Here is a 24,583-nt window from a genome sequence, read left to right as displayed (position 1 = left end):
GATCCTGATTTTTTGGATACAGTATAAGTGAGCAAGAACTCGGTGGAAAGGCAGAAGTCCTGGATGTCCTCCTGACACTGCCACCCTCTGGGTGTGCAAAGCTCTGGCAAACGGCCAAATTATCGCAGGCCTCAGTTCTGTTTCTCAAAAATAAAGGAAATGGACTGGCTCATCTCCAAGAAGTCTACTGGCTATGAAATTATCATTTTAAGTCAGATTTTTCTAGCTTAGAATTTTTTCATTTCTAGTTCTATTTTAAAATCCTTCCATATTACATAGAATTTTTTCATTTCTAGTTCTATTTTAAAATCCTTCCAAAATCCTTTGTAACTGTGTTACAAATGCAATAACCCCTTATTGTCACATCATTTTGTTTTACTGCTTTCTTGTATATAATTCAGTTCCTTGCAAGAGTACTAGCAAATTTTAATGGCTCACAGACCCTGAATTTACTGGTGAGGGCAGAAGATCATCAAAGGTTAAAAAAAATTCTAAGAGACCTGGAAAATTACATATATAGATACATATCTGTTAGAATAGCTTGTCTAAATACCAAAATCTTCATAACAAAACTCAAAACAAGCAAAAGTTTTCATATTACATTAATGTGAAGAATCATAGGCCTTTAGTATCAAGCTATGTGAAGCCAAATACCACATATAGGATATATTTTATTGTAGCTAAAAAGGTGTTGGGTGGGGGCTTCCCTGGTGGCGCAGTGGTTGAGAGTCCGCCTGCCGATGCAGGGGACACGGGTTCGTGCCCCGGTCCTGGAAGATCCCACGTGCCACGGAGCGGCTACCCCGGTGAGCCATGGCCCGGAGCCTGTGCTCCACAACGGGAGAGGCCACAACAGTGAGAGGTCCGCGTACCGAAAAAAAAAAAAAAGGTGTTGGGTATTTAGGAGATATGGAAGGCTCACACTTTTTTGCTTTTTGCTTTGGGAAGCCCAGATATAAGAGAATCGCCAAATGCTGAAACGCTTCAAAAGCACAGTGTCTGTTTATGCAGATTTTGAGTTAGTGAACCAGATTAAGAAATGGTAGGCAGCACAGCACAAAGTAGAGATAAGACCTACCTAGAAACATCTACAAGATAACAGAATTGAATAAGAGCCAGAAGGTTCAGGGGAGAGTCATGAGAATATAGCTCAAGCAGTATTTTAAGCATTTGAAAGTGAATTAAAGCCATAAAATGCTTCAGTGGGTCCTTACATATGACTGCAATTTATCACATCACACTAAACACTACACAGCCTTAAAACACTTGCACTGCTTTTCAAAGCAGGGGTCAATTTGAATGACCACAACCCATGTAGCAAAAACTTCTGGAATTTCAGCCGTGAGTTAAACAATATTGGCACTTTTCCTTTTGGTAGTTCCTTTGAAAAATCTGCAAGCGATTAAATACACAATAACAAAATAAATATAAGTATGGTAAATGAATATGAAATAATAGTTACATATTAAAATAAAAGGATGGTGATTAATTGATAACTAATTATCATCACTTTTCACACATTAAGTCATTCATTCATTCAATAAATGCTATCAAGCAAGTGCTATGTGACAGGTTCTGTTCGGAGTGTTTCTGGGAATTCAGTTTTGAACAAGACTTAGGAAACTTACATGCTACTGGAAGGATGGCAGCTATTGATGGGGTAAACAAACTATACATACGCAGATCCATTATATTCTATATGAACATATAATTTTAGATAGCAACTAGGGTTAAGAAGAAATCACAACAAGCTAAAGTGATAGAGACACTGGAGAGATGGGAAGTGGGACCCTAGGTTGGTAGTCAGATAAGTCCTCTCTGAGAAGTTGACATTTTACCTAGAGGTAATGACAAAATGACCAAGACATGAATGGAAAACAAGTGCAAATGCAAAGGGCCAAGGTCAGGAAAAGGTTAGCATTTATAAAGGGGCCAGGTTAACTGGCACTGGCCATTTGCAACAAATGTCTAGCAACTGCTCTCCAGAAGCAAGTCACCTGATTTGTAAGTTTGCTGACTTCTGTGGTGTAAATACTCCTGCATCGGCCAATTTCAGCCAAACCAACATGAAGATACTGAACACAGAGTCGGGAGGTGACAATGGCCAATGGTGGCACATGATAAAGGCAGCCAGGGGTTGGTGACAGAAGGAGTCAGATAGGTGGACAGAGGTCAGGTCATTTAATGCCATGTGGTCAATGGTAAGAAATATAGTTTTTCTTCTTGGAAATCACTGAAGGTTTTGTGTTTTTTTTTAACATCTTTATTGGAGTATAATTGTTTTACAATGGTGTGTTAGTTTCTGCTTTACGACAAAGTGAATCAGTTATACATATACATATGTTCTCATATCTCTTCCCTCTTGCGTCTAAGTAAGCGACAGGGCATGACGATTTAAGTTATGGTTTTAAGGTTCATTAGCTGCTTGTTGGAGAAGGTACTGTGGGAAGAAATGCAATTAGGAAGCTCTCACATTAGCCCTGGCTTAGACTAAAGTGGTGGTAGTGGAAATGAAGAAAAGTGGATAAATTCAGGACATTTTTTGAGGCAGAGTCTACTTGTCAATGGACCTGTTGAATGCGGAGTACAGAGAAAGAGGAATGAAGAGTGATAACAAGGTTTATCTTTAGCAACTGTGAAATCAGGGACAGAGAACAATTTATGGAGATTAGTGTGGACAGAAGTCAAAAAATTTTACTTGGCCTTACTAAGCTTGAGATGTCCAGAAAGTATGTTGACTAATATTAATAGCTAAAATAAGTCATTTCCATATTTATTCCTGCCAATATGTTTTTCACATAGGAATTACTGTTTCCATTCTATAGATATGAACACAATGGTAACTTCTTCAAGGTACCTAGAAAGCGGCAGAGGTGGGATTTGAGCCTCTTTTTAACTATAAAGTTATGTATTTACCTTTAGGATATACTTCCATTTTGTAATTAATTCTTAGGATTGATTTTTGAAAGTATACTGCTCTGGGTTCCCTGATAATTCCCTGCTACTTACTATATTTAAAACATATTCTTTTATTTATTGCACTTACAAGAAAATGGTAAGGAAAACTTTTGTAGGGAAGGGTCCTTGGGAACAGAATGCCAAACCATGTTAAGGACATTAACTGCTTTAGGGCCAGCTCCCCACTTAGAAGGAACCACGGAGAGCTGGGTTCTCTGCAGGTCCTGCATGACTACACCTAGGTGAAGCCTCAACCTCCTAGGAGTTTCTACTTGGTACACATTTCTAGAAGAAGTAACAATGAGTAATACAGACTGAAGGCAGAATACCCATACTTTTCATTACACCAGTTAAACAAACTATCACCTTTGAGTTATAGTCATTAAGTTAATCTTTAGTAAGTAAATCCTATAGGAAAAATAATGAGGTAGAATCATTATACTCTGTCCTAGTATCGTTACTTAACATTGTAACAGTCGGTCCCACACACATAGGATAGCGTGGTTGCAGCTCATTTTAAGCAGGAGACAGGAGTAGTCAGAGAGTTTCCAGATGTCCTACTCTATAGCCATGCAGTCAGTAAATAAAAATACGATGATAGTGGAATGTTAGTATTTTCTCCAAAAATATTCAAAGATTTAGAGATCTGCTGATAAAAGTAAGCTGTGGCTTCAATCGCTGCCATATTGCCGAAGCTGACCCATCTTTGGGCCGCCATCAGGTAAGAATTTTAAAAGAGCAAAGCAAAAGTGATTTGTGAGCTAAGGGATAAAACTGTCAAATTTTTTCCTTCTTTAGAACACTGATATTTCCCTTGTTCTTAGAACACTGCAAATTTGAGAATAACATCGCATCTGGGACCTAAAAGCTGCCATATTTTTCTGAATTTTCTCATGTCATCTACCAATTTGACTTTTAAATCATGGCAGGGAATAAGTATTCTAAATCCTGTGTTAGAGACTTCATTCCTGGAGTATAGGATTAAACTGCAGATTCTGAAGTCCGATATCTGAAACTCTCGCATTCTTCCATACAAGTGGGTATCGATGATACCAAAAGTATACAAAGGAATTGACTAAAAAATTATGGTCACATATGAGTTTTAATAATCTTAAAAGCATCTAGTCAACTTACTTCACAATTTCTGATTGCTTTACATGTGATCTGTATGAAATGACCTTCAGACACCTAACTGAATACTTACACTCCTGTGGCCTCATAAACACCAGTCCATTTCAAGGCAGCCCCCCAAAAAGCACTCATAAAAATCTGTGCTTTGGGGCAAAATTCAAGCAATTCTCTAATTTCCAAGACTGCCAAAATACTGTGACCAAGGCACCAGTGTCCCTGAATCTCATTTATGTCTCCCACCACGCTCCTAAGCACCATATTTAAAGGCCTGAATGACAAACTTCCAGATACTTTCATTTTACTGATGATATGAATTTTCACTCTCTATAACTCTAACTCTCCTATCTCAGTGTTGGGTAGAATATACACATACTTGGTCTTCACATGTTTCATTTAATGGCAACAGTCCTTCATAGAAATTAGAGTTGCACTTGCATTATTTGTCCTTATATTAAGAATTCTAGATCCCCAATTTTCCCCAGGATCGAGACCGATGGCATCAGGAATGCACACAGTTCAGCTCCCTGGAACCAGGACTTGGTTCTTGTGCAGTCTGCTCACTTAGACCAAGGCTCTATCGCACCTCCTACTTGCGAAAGTTCCTCCCAACAGGCTGACTCACCCATGAGTATTAGAAGAGAATATTTAACTCTATCATTTCAAGTTTTCTTTGTCTTTCTTCCTCCCTCCCTCCCTTCCTTCTTTCTTTTTCTTTCATTCTTTCTTTTTTTCCTAATGAAATGTCCCTTTTGTGCTGTCATATTGATGGAGAAACAGCATTACAAGTGGTGGTTAAGCTTGCTGGCTAGCCCACAAAGGCTTCCTTAACCATAATTTGGCTGAACTACAGTTTTTAAATGGTTAAGCACTCACTTACTATGAAACACATTCTTTGGAAGTTTGAAAAAAAATCTGATACCGCAATAAAAAATTTTAATGTAGTAATGTATAAAATGTAAAAATATGAACTGCAATTTTTAAAAATGCTTTTTAAAAGCAATTCAATTATATTTTCTAATAAGATACTTATGTAGTAAAGAACAGGGCAAATATTTCTAAGAATTTTAAGATGTTTAAAGTGCATGGATCACAATTTTTTTTTAAATCATTATATACGTGATGTGGTAGGCCTATTTAGCAATTTAACATATGTTGTATCAATTAAACCTTGTAATAAAATATTTTGTAATTACTATTATCCCCATGTTACTGAGAAGGATACTGAGATTGAGAGAGATGATACTTTTTGCCTGAATCATGGAGAAAATTATGACAGAACCAGAATTCAAATCAAGATCAATTCATATTCAAAGCTTTTATCATTATATTATATTATATAGAATAGTACTGGGTTTACTTTGCAAATAAAATAATTTTGAAAATGAATATATTTTTCAAAATTTACTTTACCTCCACACTAAAGCCTTCATTTACACTAAACTTGGAAGTCAGATATGTCAGGGTCTGAATCCTGCTCTTCTACTTCTTGGAGGTGTAATCCTGGGCAAGTTATTTAACCACTGTGAGGTGGGGCTTACTGTAAGTAAGGTGGAAATAAAAGCGCCAAAGTCTTTGAGATAATAAAGAAAAGTAATGTGTAGAAATGGGTTGATATCTGTAAAACCTGACAAACTGCATGACCAGATTGCCAAATGTCAAAAAAACAAGCATTCCCTTCCCCTTCACAATATCCCCCCTTGGCTTTGTAGGCACACAAAAAGATTTTTAAATTCTCAGAATGATTTGATTGAAAACAGGCACTCTTGTCTAGATGATTACATTCCTTCTCTACCATGGCTTTTGACTTTAGAATGTTCCAAAGTACAAATCCTCTGATGGAGAACTTCTGTGGGTTGTGCCCTGCCCTGCACTGCATCCTCACAATCACAATCTGCTCCTCACCCTGGGATGACCTACTTGTGACACACCGTCTTGTGCAGCAAGTTTTATAGTGACTGATGCCTTAGCGACCAGATTCCTGGTTCTGGTTTCTCCTCCCCCACTTGACCTCCACAAAGGCTGTTTTTGTGCGTGCCTAGAATTGACTGCACACATCCAGGAACTGGAGAGGAGAGCTGAGACTGGGGTGTTTTCGTAATAAAACCTTGGTTCTAAATATCTGACCCTCTACCAGTTTCTACTCCATTTCATCCTCTCTTCCCTCCAGGTGACTCTTGGATTGATTTGAATCAATACTGGATTGATTTGAACAATGTGGCAGTGACTGCATTTTTCACATGAAAATGCTTACCTACTGACCAAGAAGCACTGCCTACACATATAATGAAACATGTTTCAGATCAACTTGTTTAAGTTTTATGTGGTTACCACACTACATTCTGTTCATCATTCTCTGGGATTTTATAGTTCGCATGAAATGTAATATGGTCATTCACAACCATTAAAAAATACAGAGAATAGTTCTTTCTTTCATAAAATAATAGTCTCAGATGATTACACTTCCAAAAGCAAATGGCAAATAATATATAGACAGAGCCACCTTGATTAATAAGCAATGGCACTATCATTTGAATACTTAACATAAATTTATTATTACTCAATCTTAAAATCTGCTTTTTTAATGAGAAGTGGTAACATGAAATTGTATACTTCGAAACTGGTTATATATAAAAAAAATTTATATATTATATTCATCAAAAACGTTTCAGCCACAGTAAAAACAGCTCATTTGAACATTCAGAATTGTTCTTCTATAGCAGGAGCCACATATTTACATGAATATACATATACAAAAAATGTCAGTCCTTTGAGGTTCAAACAAATCTGCCTTGGCTTAAAACAATTTCAACAAAATTTTAAAATACGTCAACATTACTAAATTCCTCAATACTTAAAATACTAAGTTGTGACAATTTTTATAAATGAGTGTTACATAAAGACAATGTTTCATAATTCCCCAATACTTTTGTAGATCAATGGTTCATTCATCCATCCATTCATTCATTCATTCAAAAAATATTTAAGCAATACCTACTTTCTTCAAGGCATAATGGTTCTTTAACAAATTTTTAGTTGTTTCAGTTTTTGATTAGAAGTGATCAACACTTATGAATAGAGTCAATATATGCAAAATAACATAGTGGTAAACAGTAACGTTCCTTTTTTGAATAGATTGTATTTTATGCTACTTGCTATACAATTTTATGTAATGACTATTTCCAAACACTAAAAGCTAACGTATGCTGCTTTTCTTTCTCTCCATGTTAGTCCATTCCACTGCTATCTCAGTGAGAACCCGGGGCTCTCACTGCTCTCTTTGGAGCTCTGTGAGGCTTCATCAAATGCTTATTATGGCTACTTACAATTTTGCAGAACCTAAAGGACTAATGAAGTAAAACTCTGGACCCACTCTCATCTCCATGACCAGTTAGAACAATTTGGATGTTTTCAAAGCTAAAGTATTGGGTTGGCCAAAAAGTTCGTTTGGGTTTTGTTCTGCAAAAACCTAAAAGAACTTTTTGGCCAACCCAATATTTGCAATGCCCCGCAGCTCAAGTGTTAGAGCATCAAGTCACCCCCAGAGGTACTGGGGTATCCTTCCAGGCAAGGACACATTTTGCTTTACAGGAATAGAGCTTTGCTTGTAATGTGCTTAAGCTCTTACCACTTACATATAAATTTCATAAAGTGATATATGTTCTATAAATGATGTAGATACCACTGGAGTTCCAAGCATTAGTAAATTTCAACAAATATTTAAATTAATGGTAGACAAAAATACTTCCATATATTTATATTATGAAGAAATTCTTCACAGTTGAACAAGATTATTACAGACTTACCTGAATCTGTAGCTGTGATCAACAAGACAAAATGCTCCTTTGTTTCACGGTCCAAACTCTGTGTCACTCGAAGCTCTCCGCTAGATGAGAGAGTAAAAGCACTGTCTTCATTACCACCAAATAGAACATACGAGAGTTTGCTGTTAGAACCTTGATCGTCATCTCTTGCCACGACCTACAGGAGAGAATAATACACACCATGAATGCGAGTAAAACTAACAAAATGTATATCATGAAATAAAGTATATCATTAAAAATAATGAGGTAGAGCCATATGTTCCAATATTAAAAGGTTTCAAAGACATGTTTGTAAGTTTCAAGCAAAAAATTAAAATGGTACAGAGTACTATGCATTATTTGTGCAAAACTAGGCATAAAAGCCATACATTTGAATTTTTGGAAGGCTTCACAAAAAATTTTAACAGTAGTTTCATCCAAGTAGTTGGATTTGTAAAGAGGGAAGGGAGAACAACATTTGTAAGTTTTCAAACTTTTACATCATTTTATTTTCTTACCATGTGCAGATATTAGTTATAGTTAAACAAAATTCAAAAATATACAAATGCATAAATATGTGCAACATGAGTAAACACAAAAGAATATAACTGAAATGCAATATTTAATCTACAAGGAAATAAATAAGTTCTTAGGTATAATTTTCATAAAACTGTCCTTTTCAAGATTTGCTATACCTGCAAGTAAGCATTTTTGGATGAGAAAGAGGAAGAGAGTGGGGGAAGCATGTACATTTTAATTAAATGAGAGTCTTATAACGAACACAATATTTGTTTTATTTAAATATACTGACCTGAAGAATTGTTCTGGGTAGTGTCCCCAAATTCTCAGGGACATTTACAGAATATGGAGATAGCTCAAATATGGGAACAAAATCATTAATATCCAGTAGAACAACACTGACAGTGGAGGTATCAGTTCTGGGGGTGCTGCCCCGATCTGTGGCCTGAACAGTTAAAAAGTAAGTAGGGGTCTTCTCTCTATCCAAGGGCTTAGCCACAGTGATTGCACCTGTGACTGAGTCAATCCGAAATTCCTGATTGGCATTACCATCAATAATGCCGTAGCGGACCTGTCCATTTGTACCTTCATCTCCATCTGCTGCGGATACTTGTATTATATCCGTTCCAGTGAGTGTATTTTCATCAATCTCCACTTTATACACGGCCTGTGCAAAAACAGGGTTATTATCGTTGATGTCAAGTACCATAACTACAACCTCTGTAGATGAAGAGAGAGATGGTTGACCTTTGTCTGTAGCCACCACTGTTAGAGTATAATTAGAAACCTCTTCTCGATCCAGTTCTCCAGTGAGCCTCACTTCTCCATCAATGGTCCCAATACTGAACTTGTTTCCCGAAGGGTTCAGTAGGTTGTACTCAATATAGCTATTTGGGCCGCTGTCTGGGTCAGTTGCTTGCGCTTTGAAAACAATGGTATCAATAGGTGTGTTTTCTGGAATGTATGTCAATTTAGGGGAAAGAAATGTTGGTGGGTTATCATTTACATCCAACAAAATAATGGAGACTTGAGCAGTGCTTGTGAATCTGGGGGCTGGAAGCTGTGGCAGGTCGTGCACTTGAACGACCAGATTGTAGAAGGACTGACTTTCCCGATCCAAAGCTTTCTGGACTTTCAGTATCCCATGCTTGTCAACTGTAAACTGCCCAAGGCTATCACCAGAAGCAATGCTGTAAGCCAACTGGGAGTTGATGCCTGAAATGGAAGGGAAAAGTTAAATTTTCTGAAATATGTGCTGATTGCAAACTAAACTGCACCAAAATTTTCATGATATGAAACTGCACATTTGATATATGATGCCTCCAAACACACCTTACAGATGATTTAGCCACAGTTAATTTTCTTTATAAGTAATACATAACCCATAATCCTTTCCTTGTCAACGTCTGATCTGAAAAGATGTTTACAATCTGGTGAACAAATGATCTATATACTGCAGGCTATTTACCATGGTGTTGAAATGCTAAATTACAAAAATAAAGAGGAAAACAATATTCCAGAGAGCGGATATTTTTCTATACATTTACTTATTTCTGTCACATAATTCCTGAGAGTTCAACATTAACAGTGCCACACTATACTACTAGCCAAACATTTATCACTTTAGTAATTTATTGAGGCCGACACCAATTTTCAGAGAAGGGTAATAAAATTTTCTGATGTATGGCATTAGTCATGGATGCTTTAAGTCTACTTTTACATTTCTTGTCAGAACCAATAAATACTTTTTAATTCCTATTAAGCATCTGGCTAATGGCCTTTGAGAAAATAATTCTCTTTCAAATTTTATTATGTGTATGTACCGTGTTTTAAAAGTAATTTTTGAAAGAAATATTAGCAGTAAAAGGCTCCAAATATAAAGGTTCACACTATTTGGGGGCTATTTTTAGATAATATTTTATCTATTTTTCCTGCTGTATAGCACAGGGAACTCTGCTTAATATTATGTAACAACCTAAATGGGAAAAGAATTTGAAAATGAATAGATACATGTATATGTATAACTGAATCACTTTGCTGTACACCTGAAACTAATACAACACTGGTAATCAACTATAGTCCCATATAAAATAAAAGTAAAAAAAATTATATATAAATCCTTATTTCATAAAATGATTGCAGAGATTCTTCTAACAAAGATGATATGAAGAATGGATCAACCTATTAGTTTAGTAAATAATTTAAAGGTAAACAACAGATAAGCAGTGCAAACAGAAAGAAAAATCATATTTTCTGCCCCAGAATAGCATTTTCTTCACTGGTGCACAATGTCATGTGTACTTTTATATTTTATCATAAAGCTGTTGGGCAACCATAGGATAAGAATTTCTAAGAAACATATTGTATATCTAGATAACTCATCCTTAATAAAAACACTGTACTCTGGGATCTTCTGCTAGGGAAAATCTGTTGAGTTACAAAAACTGCTTACAAATGGCTCCTATATTTCTGAAGTTAATTTTAACTATTCAGGTGTCAGAAAAGATGTCCACTCTTTGCCAAAAGCCTTCTAGAACAATTGGATCACCTTTTTCCTCTTTTATTTCTTGAAAAATACTCTTTCTCAAGATTCTGTGAATATTTGAGTTTGCTTTTGCCTTTTCTTTAAACTCATTACAATCTTTATAAAGGTAAGTTTAGTTGAGTAGCAGGATTTTTTTTCTACCAGGTAAAGTCTGCTTGCTCTATTTTTAAAAAAAAGGCTAGAATTATTATTTTCCTGTGATTTAATAGTCTCTTATCTAATGTCTTTTGTCAATATGTTGATGCAGAGAAAAATATTTATGGAGATAACTTTCGGGAACTGGCTTATTCACAAAAATTTCTAGGATAAACAAGGATTGAGTAGATCTTTGAAAAGGTAGGATTTTTCTCCTCATTTAAGAGTTGTGGCTTTTAATCTTTGTAGTTTATTTAAGACTATTCACAAGAGAACAAAGCAGAGGTTATAAACTTCCAAATACTTAGGAGTCTGAGGATCAGGAAAAAATATGAATAAATAAAGCTAACGGAGGCCACAGCTCAATTCACCAGCAGGAGATAAAGAGAAGTTTAAGATCTGGATAGAACAAGGTCAAGAGCCTACTTCAACTCTTTGACTTAAAATTCCACAGGTTTGGGGGAAGAAAAGTTCTATAAACTGATGCAAAGATAAAAAGTTTCATCAACTGGTGCAATATATGTATATATTACTTAGAAAGCAATTTGATTTTAAAGATATATATACCCATATATATATATTATATATATATATATATTTGATATATTTTTAAATAGAATTACTCTCTAAGGAAATTTTTTGCCTTTCCTATGGCTAACTCCATCAGTAAATATTTAATTCCTATTCTTTGAGGCACAAATTCATACACAATTATTATTGAGAAAAAAAGTTATGATGACATCTGGATAAAAATAATACCAACAAGCAGAGATATACTTCTTTGTAAGCATATAAAACCTTTCATGCCCAAGATCAAAAGAAATTTAAAATACTTACAAAATTACAGATGGCTACAAAGTGATGGCCTAACATTTCTACATAAATCAACTGGAATGCAAGTAATTAAATCAAGGATCTGAACACCCTTGGTCCACTGTGTATGCTACTTCCTGGAGTAAACAATTAACTTGCAGAGGCAAAAAGAGAACATGATACCAAGATTTTATAGCCTTGTAAACAGCAGGAGAGCCTCCTTTTTAGGGAAAACGTTTAGTGGAGTAGGTGGATGGTGGAATTAATAAATATTAAGTTTTAGCTAGAATTATGAAAAAAGAAAAACTTGGTTTTATATTCAAATTCATAATGAAAAATGTATCAGGTGATAACGTTAACAATGAACTGACGATAACACTCATTATCTTTGAAAAAATAAACATAGACATACAACTAGTTTTGCACAAAATATTGCAGCATCATCTAAGAAACAGCTCTCATCTCAGGAACTGAGACCTTACGGTTGCAATTACAGGCCATGGAAGCCATCTATATGGACTTTACTGTAAAGAAAAGGACTTTTCATTCCTGTCAAGTCTAAGTGACTCTGGGCATGTGCTCGACATCTAAAAAATACATGTAGACATATTGAAACTCAAAATTCTCCCTGAACCTTTGTACTATCCTGAAAAATTGAGAGCTCAGGCCATTCTTCTCTCTCTGCTCCTTGCATCAAATATCCCAATCATGAATCACTAAATATATTATTTTAGTATTCTATAATTTATTCATATGTGTTGGGACTTGAATTTAGTGGGCTTTCATAGCACCAGATTTTTAAGCTTAGAAAAGTTCATATTTCTAACCACTTGTGTTCAATGTTCTGAAAGCAGTTTATTTACATGACTCTTTCTTTCTTTCTGGCAGCTTTATTGTGTGTGTGTGGTTGTGTTAGGGTTTTTTTTTTTTTTTGGTTGATTTTTATTTCAATCTTAAGAATAATTTAGTTCCAGGAAATATAGCATATAACTATAGGTATGTAGCTCTACTATGAAATGTGTATATTTATTCACAATCCATAAATGTTGTCTAATTATTTCTATGATGAACTAGTATTTGTCAACTTATCGTACAGCTGTAACACATGGAACTCTTGCAAATAGCATTCACTTTTATGAAGCAGTTCCAACAAGGTCATCAGGTCACTGGAATATGAAACCCATTTACAGGTCAAATGATCTGCATTGTGTACCAAGCATATATCAGTAAATTTATTCAGCAATAATTACAATTGCTTTATGACTCTACAACTCCCCAATATTTTGAAGAGTTTATGAATTTATTTCTAGGATAATGTAATAATTATCAAAGCCAGAATATTTCCATGAAACTTCCATTTTATAATACTTTGCCTCAATATAATACTTTCTTAACTGTATGCATGAAAGCCTTGAGCTTAATACATGTGCTACTTATCTTGTGAACACAGTAAAATATTTGCTTTATTCTTATTAAATGGTATGTAATCTAAAATTTTAGGTTAAAATTAGAGAATTTAGATATAAGTAACAGAAAATGTTAAATTTATTTCCATATAAAATGTCTTCATTTAAGATGACAATATTCTCTCATCTGAAAACTCTTGATCAGAGATTAAAATAAATTTGTTAATAAATTTGCTAATTAGAAAAGTCTAATTAGCAAATAATATTGTTTGTGAAATATGTTGAGAACTATTTAGTATAACTGAGTTGGCAGTTTTAAACAAAGATGGTTACCCTTGTACAGTCTTATCATGATCCCTGTAATTCAGAGAGATTAGAAACTGTGTCCTATATTTTAGGTCAAAGTACAGGAAATTACACTGATAAAAGTATTCTAAACTAAAACAATGGAAAAATGTAGCTTGAAACTTTTACCTAACACAATTAAAGGCAAAAAAAAAAATCCATAAAAAGTAACTTGAAGTCAATGGTTAACACATTTCTCTGCATATGCTTACATGGATTATTCCAGCAGCTTTCACACACAAAAAAGTGTCTTATTTGCTATTTTCCCAGTTCCCTGCAATCAAGGTGTGAGGATAAATGAAATTTACTTTAGAGCTGCACACAATCCTATGATACAATGGACTCTCTCTAATACATAATAAATAAGTCACAATGAAACCTGGCAGATAATTCTTCACTACAGAAAAGTTGGAACCAATAAAAAAAGTTCATATCCAGAGATCAGGTAAATTAATTAAGTTTATATCAATAATAATAGAGAAATCAACATCCAAAATAAAGATTAACCTCAGTTGTGTATAAAGCCTAATGGTAGACAATTACAGAGCTGGACTGATGTACATGAAATAGACTGAGCAATGTTCTTAGGCCAGGACTGGGTACATACTAAGGACAGGTGGCCCATCACATTTGCTGGTTCCCCATCCACGGATTCAACCACCATGGATCAAAAATATTTGGGAAAGAAAGATTCCAAACATTTCCAAAAAGAAAAACTTGAATTTTCCATGCACTGGCAACTATTTACATAGCATTTATATTGTATTAGGTATTATAACTAATCTAGTAATCTATATGGGAGGATGTGCATAGATTATATGCAAATACTACACCACTTTACATAAAGGATTTGAGCATCTTGGATCTTGGTACCAGTAGGGGTCCTGGAACCAATCCCCTGCAGACACCAAGGGACAACCTGTATTTGACAATTGTCGGTTATTGTTACTAATATTATTAGCAATTTCTAGAACTAACATTATGGGCACTTCTATTTTAGGTATATTTATGTGTCCAATATTAACTGTGCTTAAATAAGAGGGGAAAACTTCAAAATGTACTTAATGAATTCTAAAGAAAGCATTCTCATGAATTAAAATACTGTGCTCTTTGCCTCTCATACCTTTCTAAGTGGCAATTCTGGACACTCCTGAAAGGAAACTAAGTATAGAGCAGAATGTTGAGATAGAATGGTACTCTGCGATTACATAAATCATTTAAGTCAGCAAGAACCAGGAAATTCTAAATTAAGGTTGATATGCCTATGTCACGAGGCATATCCTTGGGCTAGAGACCCATTTCCTCTTAAAATAATGTCCCTTGTTTTCTCAACTGAATGAACATTTAGCTGCATCCAGTGGAAGGGAAAACAAGGTACTAACTTTCCAAACAGTTTAGTTAAAGACTGATAATCCGTACAATGTAATCTCTGAGCCTATATTATCTGGTATTTGTATATACAAGTTAGTCTTAGAAGAAAGACCAAGGGAGTCCTATTTTAAAATAAAGTTTTTCAAATAAATAAATAAAAATCAAGCAAAAATCAAACATTGTAAAGTCTAGATTTAACGTAAAATCTCAACTGGATTATATAGCATAAATTAAAGAGATCTGAGACTGTCCTTTGAGACAAAGCATGAAAGCTTGCTAAAATACTCTGAGCAATTTTCAGTCAGAAATATAAAACTAGGGCTTCCCTGGTGGCGCAGTGGTTGAGAGTCCGCCTGCCGATGCAGGGGACACGGGTTCGTGCCCCGGTCTGGGAAGACCCCACATGCTGCAGAGCGGCTGGGCCCGTGGGCCATGGCCGCTGAGCCTGCGCATCCCGAACCTGTGCTCCACAGCGGGAGAGGCCACAGTGGTGAGAGGCCCGCAGACCGCAAAAAAAAAAAAAAAAAGAAATATAAAACTAATCATGCATTCTAAGTATTTTTTGAGACTTTGGTTTTCCTTTTGCATCCATATTTTATCCTTTTCATGTTAAAAGAATATATGTAAGCAAATAGTTATTTATCTGACATAAACCTACCAAAAAGCTGTTTTATGACTTCTACATTGCTAACCTGCAATAGTGTCATACAGTTAGGGAGAAAAAAAGAAAGATAAAGTTTAAAAAGCTTATAAGATGATAACAATGCATGCAGTGTAACTGTTATAAATAAGAAATTAACTAACAAAATACTTAATCTTTTCATCCTCTATAGTTAAATTATAATCTATTCCTCAACTTTGGACCTATACTTACAAAATGCAATTTTGTGACAGAGGCACACAGTAAAGAAATACGAAATGAAGCTGATGATATTTTTTAATAAAGTTTAAGTATATAAAATAAAGTACATACCATCATCCGCGTCAGTAACATTAAACACAAGAACAGTAGATCCTAGAGGTAGATTCTCCATTAAAGATGTGCTGTATGAATCCAAGCTGAAAATGGGTGGGTTATCATTTACATCTAGTATATTGAAATAAACCCTAATGGTAGTAAATTGTCCCCCACCATCTTCAGCTCGGACAGTGAGAATATAATATTGCTGTGCTTCATAATCTAATATTCGAGTCAAATTAAAGACTCCGGTAACTGGATTCAGGAAAAATGTGCCATCTTCATCGTCTTCATTTACAATATATGTAATTTCTCCATTCACACCAGAGTCATCGTCTGTAGCTAAAATAGCTGCTACCAAAGAACCTACCAGAAAAATAAGAGTCTAAAATTAATGGGACAGGGTATTGCTAAGAGAATACTTATGATATCAAAAATTTTATTTCTACAGTAAAGTATTTTAACTAGAGAAGTACTATGAAAATATAATGAACACAACATTCTGTAGATTTCTACATTAACACCCGATACCAACATTCCCAAATAGTATCAAAATGTATAGCGTATTAGATATCCAGTAGATCTTATGTTGCAATGTAAATGTTCTGGGGAATGAACACTACTTCGGACATTATTTTTCTACCTGGCACTACCAATCCATAAACATATTGATGAATTCAATGAGCATATATTGGGGCCCATTGCTAGTGTCAGGAACTGGGAATTCCAAGCAATAATACAAACTTATGCTGAGGGGATACCAGTTGACAGCTCATATGACCGAGACAGGCTGGGACCTGGGGCCATTTGCTGCAGTGCTGCAGGGCTTACACCAGCACACACCTCTCCTCAAGCAAAACAAATACAGAGAAACTATGTGGGACTGAAAATAACTGTGTGCATGCCCAGTTGGGGCAAATTCTGGACCAAGAGATAAAAAAAGACCAAAAAAACCAACTGCCACTTCTGAAGAGCCAGGAGCAAAAACTGGGTGTTGGGAGCAAAAGCAGGGTACTGCGCATGCCCCCTGCACTCAGCACCACAAACAGGTGGGCAGAACACCTAAGCCGCCCCTCTGTCCCGACCCCTGGGCACACCCCTACCCTGACCCCACATAAGGAACCAGCTTGCCGAGCGAGCAAGGGAACTGTTACTTGTTTTTGCTCCTTCCTGCTGGGGCAGGGGCCCCAATAAAGCCTAGCCTGAATTTCTTGTCTGGCCTCTAGTCAATTTCTATTGATTGGGGAAGGCCATGAACCCTGGTCAGTATCATGACCATTGCTAGAATTAAGGCGAGAAAGAAACGTAATGGGAATTACATGAAGGACATGCATAACTCATCTTGGGGACTGTAGTGAGAAGTAGGCTTCTATAAATGTTTCACTCCTCTGTCAAATGAGTTTCTAAAACATATGCCTTATTCCAAACTCACTCCAAATGTAATTCAGAATTCAATTTCAGTTTTAGATAAGAATTTCCAATAGTGGGAAGGAAGCATACCCACACCAATTACATGGATTTTGGGTACTCAAATTCAACAGTCACAGCATAATATGTTCAAATAGACAAGGTGGGAATTCAGAATTCCTATTTTACTAACATTTATTGAGCATCTGCTAATCCTCGAACCCCATGTTAGCAAACTCATATATGTTTTACCCTAATTCTAACAGGAATTGTTTCCATATACAGCAGAATGAACTGAAGCTAAGAGAAATGAATACACTGCCCTGGTTCACACAGCTAGTAAGTGTTAGAACCAGTATTGACAGGTTTTCATGTGCTTTTCTTTGCTCTTTCTATGCACAGCAACATATTCACATCAGACTTTTTTTTTAATCTTTATTGGAGTATAATTGCTTTACAATGATGTGTTAGTTTCCGCTTTATAACAAAGTGAACATCAGATGTTTTTAAAGTGGAAAAATGCTATCAAAACCATGGTTGCCAGAAAAATCCACAATGCATGTCACAAATACTTTCAGAAACAGAAATATCTGTAATTAGTAATCAGATGATTGGCTACCTTCATTTGCTCTCAAAAGTCTAGAAATTTGTTTGGGAATTGTAGTGAAGATGGTTAATTAAAATATTTCAAAATCCAGCATTTACACTTGGTAGCATATGGTAAAAACTAGTCACAATTTAAGAGTAGCCAAAACATAGTCCATAATTGTAGTCAAAGGTGATCCTACACTTATGGGCGTGCCACCTACCTGGGGTAGTGTCTTCTGGGATGTCAAAAGAGTACACAGGCCTGGAGAACTTGGGTGTGTGGTCATTCACATCGCTGACAGTGATATTTATTCTCATATCTGAGGACTGAAGGCCGTCATCTGCACGAACCAGCAAGGAATATTTGGAACGGCGTTCCCTGTCCAACCTCTTGGTAGCTATCAGATCTCCAGATTCAGGGTCAATTCGGAAACTGTCATCGGCTCCACTAATGATTGTGTATGTGACAAGAGCATTTGCACCCTAGGAAAAAAAGATGAGTATCTGAACTGCTAGAAATAGAACACCAAGAGTACCACTCCTTGTGCTGAATACGTATTTGACAAAGTGAAGCTTTGGGGCTTAATTTCACATGATACTGTAAGATTTCAAAAGGTAACAAGCCAGAGTAGTGTATTACCTAGTCTTTCACCATTCACTCCATTAAATAACAACAAATCGCAACCTTCAGTATTTATATGTATATTTCAGTATTTATATAACACAATGAATCTCAACCTTCAGTATTTATATATACCATTCACTCCATTAAATAACACAACAAATCTCAACCTTCAGTATTTATATGTTTTTTAATTCTTAAAATATACACATGGAAAATACGAATGATGCTAATACTATTAACCACATAACCAGAGGTTTGCTAAAGGCTTGCTCTGTGCCAGGCCTAGTGACAGCACTAAGTATGCATTATCTCGCTTCAATTCACAGCTCCATGAGATACTATTCCTCAAATGAAGACACGGGGTTCCGAGATGCTAGGTAACTTATGCAGAGTCACACTGTAAGTGTGAGCGTGGATTTCAAACCCTAGTCTGCCTGACTCTGAGCTCATGCTCCTTCTGGTTCAACATGAAAAGGTATTAAACAAATCAAGCACTAAATGGAGGCTTGCAATAAGCACTGTAAGAACCAAAGACAGGGATTATTTTGACCAATTTGGTAGTGTGGAGAGTTTAAATCTAAAATAAAAGAAGAAAAATCAAGCTAAAGTATTAGATTATGGGTGTATGTTGGAGAATCTCAGTTGTAACACACATTGAATTGTATGGCCAAGAAACCACTAATCTTGTTTTAATCGAAAACAATCTTTTAAGGCTCTCAATAGTGTAGGATGGACTAGAATGAAGAGAGGCCAGAGAAGGGAGACAGTGAATAAAGTTTGGCCCCAAGAGACTGGGGCTTTATTTCCTCAAGATGAAACTCTATACAATCTGTATTATTTTCTGGTTCTAAGTCCCTGTTCTGTAAAATGAAAGCAGGAATCCATTCTTGTTTTCTCTCAGATCTTAGAGCTGTAGCACTCAAAATCTGAGGTATGAACCAGGAATTTGGCAGAAGGAATGGAAAAGTTGAGAAAAATACATTTATTAAGTGTTTATTAAGTGCTAAGCACTGCTCTGAGCACATCACTTCATGGGCACTAATTGTTTAGATACTTAAAGGTAATCCAGTTGGGTAAGTACTATTATTATCCCAATTTTGAAGATAAAGAAACTGAGACAAAGAAATATGAACCCTGGCTATCTTGCTCTAGAAATGAGACTCTCAATTATTATGTAACAAACATAATACACAGGACAAATTAGTTAAGATCTGATAGGTTATTGGATATAGAAGTAACAGTAACAATATCTCTCATTTGTTCAACATTCCCCTATATTCTCATTTCTTTCTTTTTTTTTTAAATTGCAGTTGATTTACAATGTTGTGTTAGTTTCAGGTGTACAGTAAAGTGAATCAGTTTTATATATATATATATATATATATATATATATATATATATATATATATCCACTATTTTTTTAGATTCTTTTCTCATATAGGCCATTACAGAATATTGAGTAGAGTTTCCTGTGCTATACAGTAGGCTCTTATTAGTTATCTATTTTATGTACAGTAATGTGTATATGTCAATCCAAAACTCCCAGTGTGTCCCTCCCCCCTGCCCTTATCCCCTGGTAACCATAAGTTTGTTTTCTACATCTGTGACCCTACTTCTGTTTTGTAAGTAAGTTCATTTGTACCCTTTTTTTAGTTTCCAAATATAAAAAATATGATATTTTTTTTTCTGTGTCTGACTTACTTCACTCAGTCTCATTTCTTTCTTTTAACAACTCCAGGCAATGGGTGTAAAAGTGAAACAGAAGGAAAAAAAATTAATTTCAAATTACTTTGGCCGTCAATTAGGAGAATCCTCTTGCTGAAGATATCTCTGGATAAGGTCTGCTTTGATGCAGGAGAAAGTATACAGTGAAATTTTATAATTTTATGTATAGTATGTTAAGCAATTGAAGGACAGTTTCATAGAAATGGTTATGTGGCAATGGTCATAACCATAGAAATGGTTGTGTGGTCAGAGATTTGAAAAGGGGTTTCATAAAACTATCTGAAGGTCGATATATGTAGGTCACAGTTGAGGCCACAAGATTTGTTGAGGATTTAAATTAGAATAGATCAAGAAGGGAACAGCAGCATAAAGATTGAATACTACATTTAGAGAATGGGAAAAAGGGGCAGGGACTACGGGAAGAAGAGGGGGAAGGACCTAGGAGACCCAGAGGACAGCCTGCCACAGAGGTTAAAGGGAAGGTTTCAAGAAAGAACAGATTTTAGCAGTGACAAAAATAAAGAAATTAAGGGAAATTAAAATTAAAGCATCCAGTGCTCGCTTCGGAAGCACATATACTAAAATTGGAATGATACAGAGGAGATCAGCATGGCCCCTGCGCAAGGATGACACACAAATTCGTGAAGTGTTCCATATTTTTCTAATGAGAATCTACTGTGTAGCTCAGGGAACTCAGTGCTCTGTGGTAACCTAAATGGGAAGGAAATCCAAAAAAGAAGGGGTATATGTATACATATAGCTGATTCACTTTGCTGTACAGCAGAAACTAACACAACGTTGTAAAGCAACTGTACTCAAATAAAAATTAATAAAAAATAATTAAGCACCCATCTGGATTTGATGATGGGGGATGATAATTTGATAATTTTACAGTATTTAAAAATCTCTTATAAACCTACCTATATATTGTTGCAATTATGAGCAGTTTGATTTAGATATGTTTACTTATATGTATATTATAATTGAAATATTGAGTTAAATATTATACACTGTACTGGCTGAGATCTGATGCTCTGGGGTCATAGTTTTGGGCTTGAATATTTGCTCTACTACTTATTAATTGTGTGTCATTGGGCCACTACCTAACCTCTTTGAGCCAACGTTTCCTTACCTGGACAATCGGGTTGGTAATAATACCTGCCACATAGGACTGCTCTGAGGATTAAAGGCACTCATATGTGTAAAGGACCTAGAAAAATCCTTGAGAAGCTTTAAGCGTATGACAATGCTAATTGTTACTTTTAGTCCTATTTTAATTATTTTCTTATAAAAGGAATACAACAAGTTAAATGTATTTGATGACTAAGTTGTTTGCAAATAAATAATTTAAGTAAAAATTTGATTAGAGTTGCTATATATCCCAGGGAAAATATTCTCTGATTTCCTGTTAATATGTAGTATTGAGTCTTGACACTGAGGTATAAGTAGTGTTGGAATTGTCAACTTCAAAAATTGCTTTTTGATTTAAATATACTCACATAAAACAAATATACTTTTTTTACCATATTAAGCTATAGCAAGGTATTTATTAAAATATACAGGCTAAGAACTCTCCAGAAGATATTAGGAAGAACATAAATTTAGGGTGTTTAGACTATAAAGCTGACATGCTGGGAAATTTCAGCAGCTGAAGTTTCCATACATCTTTTCCATCACAGGTTAAATATATTTTATCTTTGTGACCAAACACATAAGGGGATGATTTCTAACAGTTGAAGGCAAAAATACTCTTTCAAAATTTACATTTAGTGGCATTTGCTATATTTGTACTGCATTCCCTAAGCTAATCTTAAAATTTAGTAACGTGAATGCCTCAAAGAACATTTTAATTTAGTAATGGAACAGCTGGGTTTAACATACTATGCACATTTATCTTGTATATTCAGGTGTACATAGAGTATCTAATGTATTTATTGTAATTGTATGGTTTAACAAAAATATTCAATAAGAATTTTAGACTTCTAATCTGACCACATTCTGTACCATTTGTTCTATTTCACAAGGAATTCGATTATTCTGGTAAAACAGTCCAGGGAAAAACAGCTACACTCAATTCTGACCTACTAAAATGGAATTTGGAAACTAGGGGAAAGCCAAGATATAAAAACATTTCAAGCTATTGTACAAATGGTTTGAAATTGAGAAATGTCCTGTCTGCAAAATGACTATAATAATTAATACTCCTAAACTTATGATAATTCTTCTGAACAGAAGCAAAGGCAACAGACTATGTCGATAAACCATCTTTTTCACTTTCAAAATCAGCTGATGTGGTACATTAGTAGTTCTAGTGAATGTCTGAAAATGTGTAGCCAAGAGTAATGATTTAATTAGGTCTTTTGAAAAGTCTATTTATTTAATATTCCAAATATGCAGTATCAGCAATGCTACAAGAAACAAATATCGTATTTCAGCTGTAGCCCAGTGGAAATAATGCTGTTTAAAAATACTCCACTCTCCTGAGGAACCACAGAGACAAAAGTAAGTGGAAGGAATTCTAAAAGTAAATAGCTATAAATTGCAAATGCATTTTATGAACTTAAGTAGTATTTTCAAAAACACATATGGTACCATGGAACAAAGCTTGAGTATCCTGGCCAATTACAAGCATAATAATTCTGTTTATCGAAGGAAACAAGAGACTGACAAAGTCACATGCTTCTGAGAGATGTGTATCTTGATCCAACACATGTTTCGAAAGATATTTAAATTACATTCAACATGTATATGTTGCTTTCTAAAACTGATTCCTTTACCCAGGCATTACTCTTCAGTGACCTACTAGTTTCTCTAACATACTAATATTTTTATGTTCAATTTAGTAATTAAGGACAAGTGTATAAACTAAAGAATATATGGACATAATTTGCTGATTACCTACATAATCTTAGCATTTTAAAGAATTCTATTAATCTTGCAAAATCAATCTACTGGATAGTTGTGTGACAATTTAATGCTGGCCACAAAGTAAAAGCAACTCCTTGCTTTCAATATTGACTCCTACTCAAAACTAGATGAAGAAAGAAAACAGAGCCATGATTTGGTAAGAGAGAAAACATTTCAAACATATATATATATATATATATATATATATATATACATATTTTCAAATTTAACTAAGAGGTAAGGAGCTGACAATAGAGAAGAAGATAGAAGGTTTACCTAAAAGCATTAATATTAATTTATTATAAACCACTCAGAAAAGGAAACAGCCAATAATTCTGAATGCCATAGGAAGCCTAGGTATCCCTTACGCATGGCATAGAGCCAAAGAAATTGGTTTCTAAAGCCAGGATTGGAAATAGTCAGTAGTCATTAAAATGCTACTAAAAAATTTAAGAGAAAACATATCCAAGAAGGAAAACAACCTCAGGGGCTTAAAATTTTAAACATAAGAGTCCAAAAGCAGTTTTCCAAAAATGTCTTCCTTTTTTCTTTTTAAACATCTTTATAGGAGTATAATTGCTTTACAATGGTGTGTTAGTTTCTGCTTTATAAAATAGTGGATCAGCTCTACATATACATATATCCCCATATCTCTCTCCCTCTTGCATCTCCTTGCCACCCTCCCTATACCACCCCTCTAGGTGGTCACAAAGCACCGAGCTGATCTCCCTGTTCTATGCAGCTGCTTCCCACTAGCTATTTTACATTTGGTAGTATATATAAGTCCATGCCACTCTCTCACTTCCTCCCAGCTTACCCTTCCCCCTCCCCATGTCCTCAAGTCCATTCTCTACATCTGCATATTTATTCCTGTCCTGCCCCTAGGTTCTTCAGAACCATTTTTTTTTTCAGATTCTATATATACGTTAGCATACAGTATATGTTTTTTTCTTTCTGACTTACTTCACTCTGTGACAGTCTCTAGGTCCATCCACCTAACTACAAATAACTCAATTTCGTTTCCTTTTATGGCTGAGTAATATTCCATTGTATATATGTGCCACATCTTCTTTATCCATTCATCTGTCGATGGACACTTAGGTTGCTTCCATGTCCTGGCTATTGTAAATCACACTGCAATGAACATTGTGGTATATGACTCTTTTTGAACTATGGTTTTCTCAGGGAATATGCTCAATAGTGGCATTGCTGGGTTGTATGGTAGTTCTATTTTTAGTTTTTTAAGGAACCTCCATACACTTCTCCATAGTGGCTGTATCAATTTACATTCCCGCCAACAGTACAAGAGGGCTCCCTTTCCCCCATACCCTCTCCAGCATTTATTGTTTG

General features: G+C 35.3%; 1 protein-coding gene and 1 non-coding gene across 4 annotated transcripts in view; one reads left to right on the top strand and one right to left on the bottom strand.

Annotated features, from left to right (window-relative positions):
* Positions 1 to 24,583, bottom strand: part of FAT4 (FAT atypical cadherin 4) — a 171,497-nt gene that overhangs the window by 68,716 nt on the left and 78,198 nt on the right. For all 3 annotated transcript variants that reach the window (XM_060148686.1, XM_060148685.1, XM_060148687.1), the window contains exons 3-6: positions 18,198 to 18,459; positions 15,997 to 16,347; positions 8,701 to 9,623; positions 7,893 to 8,067 (exon numbers count right to left, since the gene is read on the bottom strand). In XM_060148686.1, the coding sequence (XP_060004669.1) occupies positions 7,893 to 8,067; positions 8,701 to 9,623; positions 15,997 to 16,347; positions 18,198 to 18,459 (1,711 nt within the window). The remainder of the gene's footprint in view (positions 1 to 7,892; positions 8,068 to 8,700; positions 9,624 to 15,996; positions 16,348 to 18,197; positions 18,460 to 24,583) is intronic.
* Positions 20,881 to 20,987, top strand: LOC132520144 (U6 spliceosomal RNA). The gene has a single exon (XR_009540504.1). It is a non-coding gene; the product is annotated as a U6 spliceosomal RNA (small nuclear RNA).

This window comes from Lagenorhynchus albirostris, chromosome 4 (genome assembly GCF_949774975.1).
Source record: "Lagenorhynchus albirostris chromosome 4, mLagAlb1.1, whole genome shotgun sequence".
Taxonomy (NCBI): domain Eukaryota; kingdom Metazoa; phylum Chordata; class Mammalia; order Artiodactyla; family Delphinidae; genus Lagenorhynchus; species Lagenorhynchus albirostris.
Note: the sequence above shows the minus strand (reverse complement) of the source record. Positions and strands in the feature narration are given on the sequence as shown.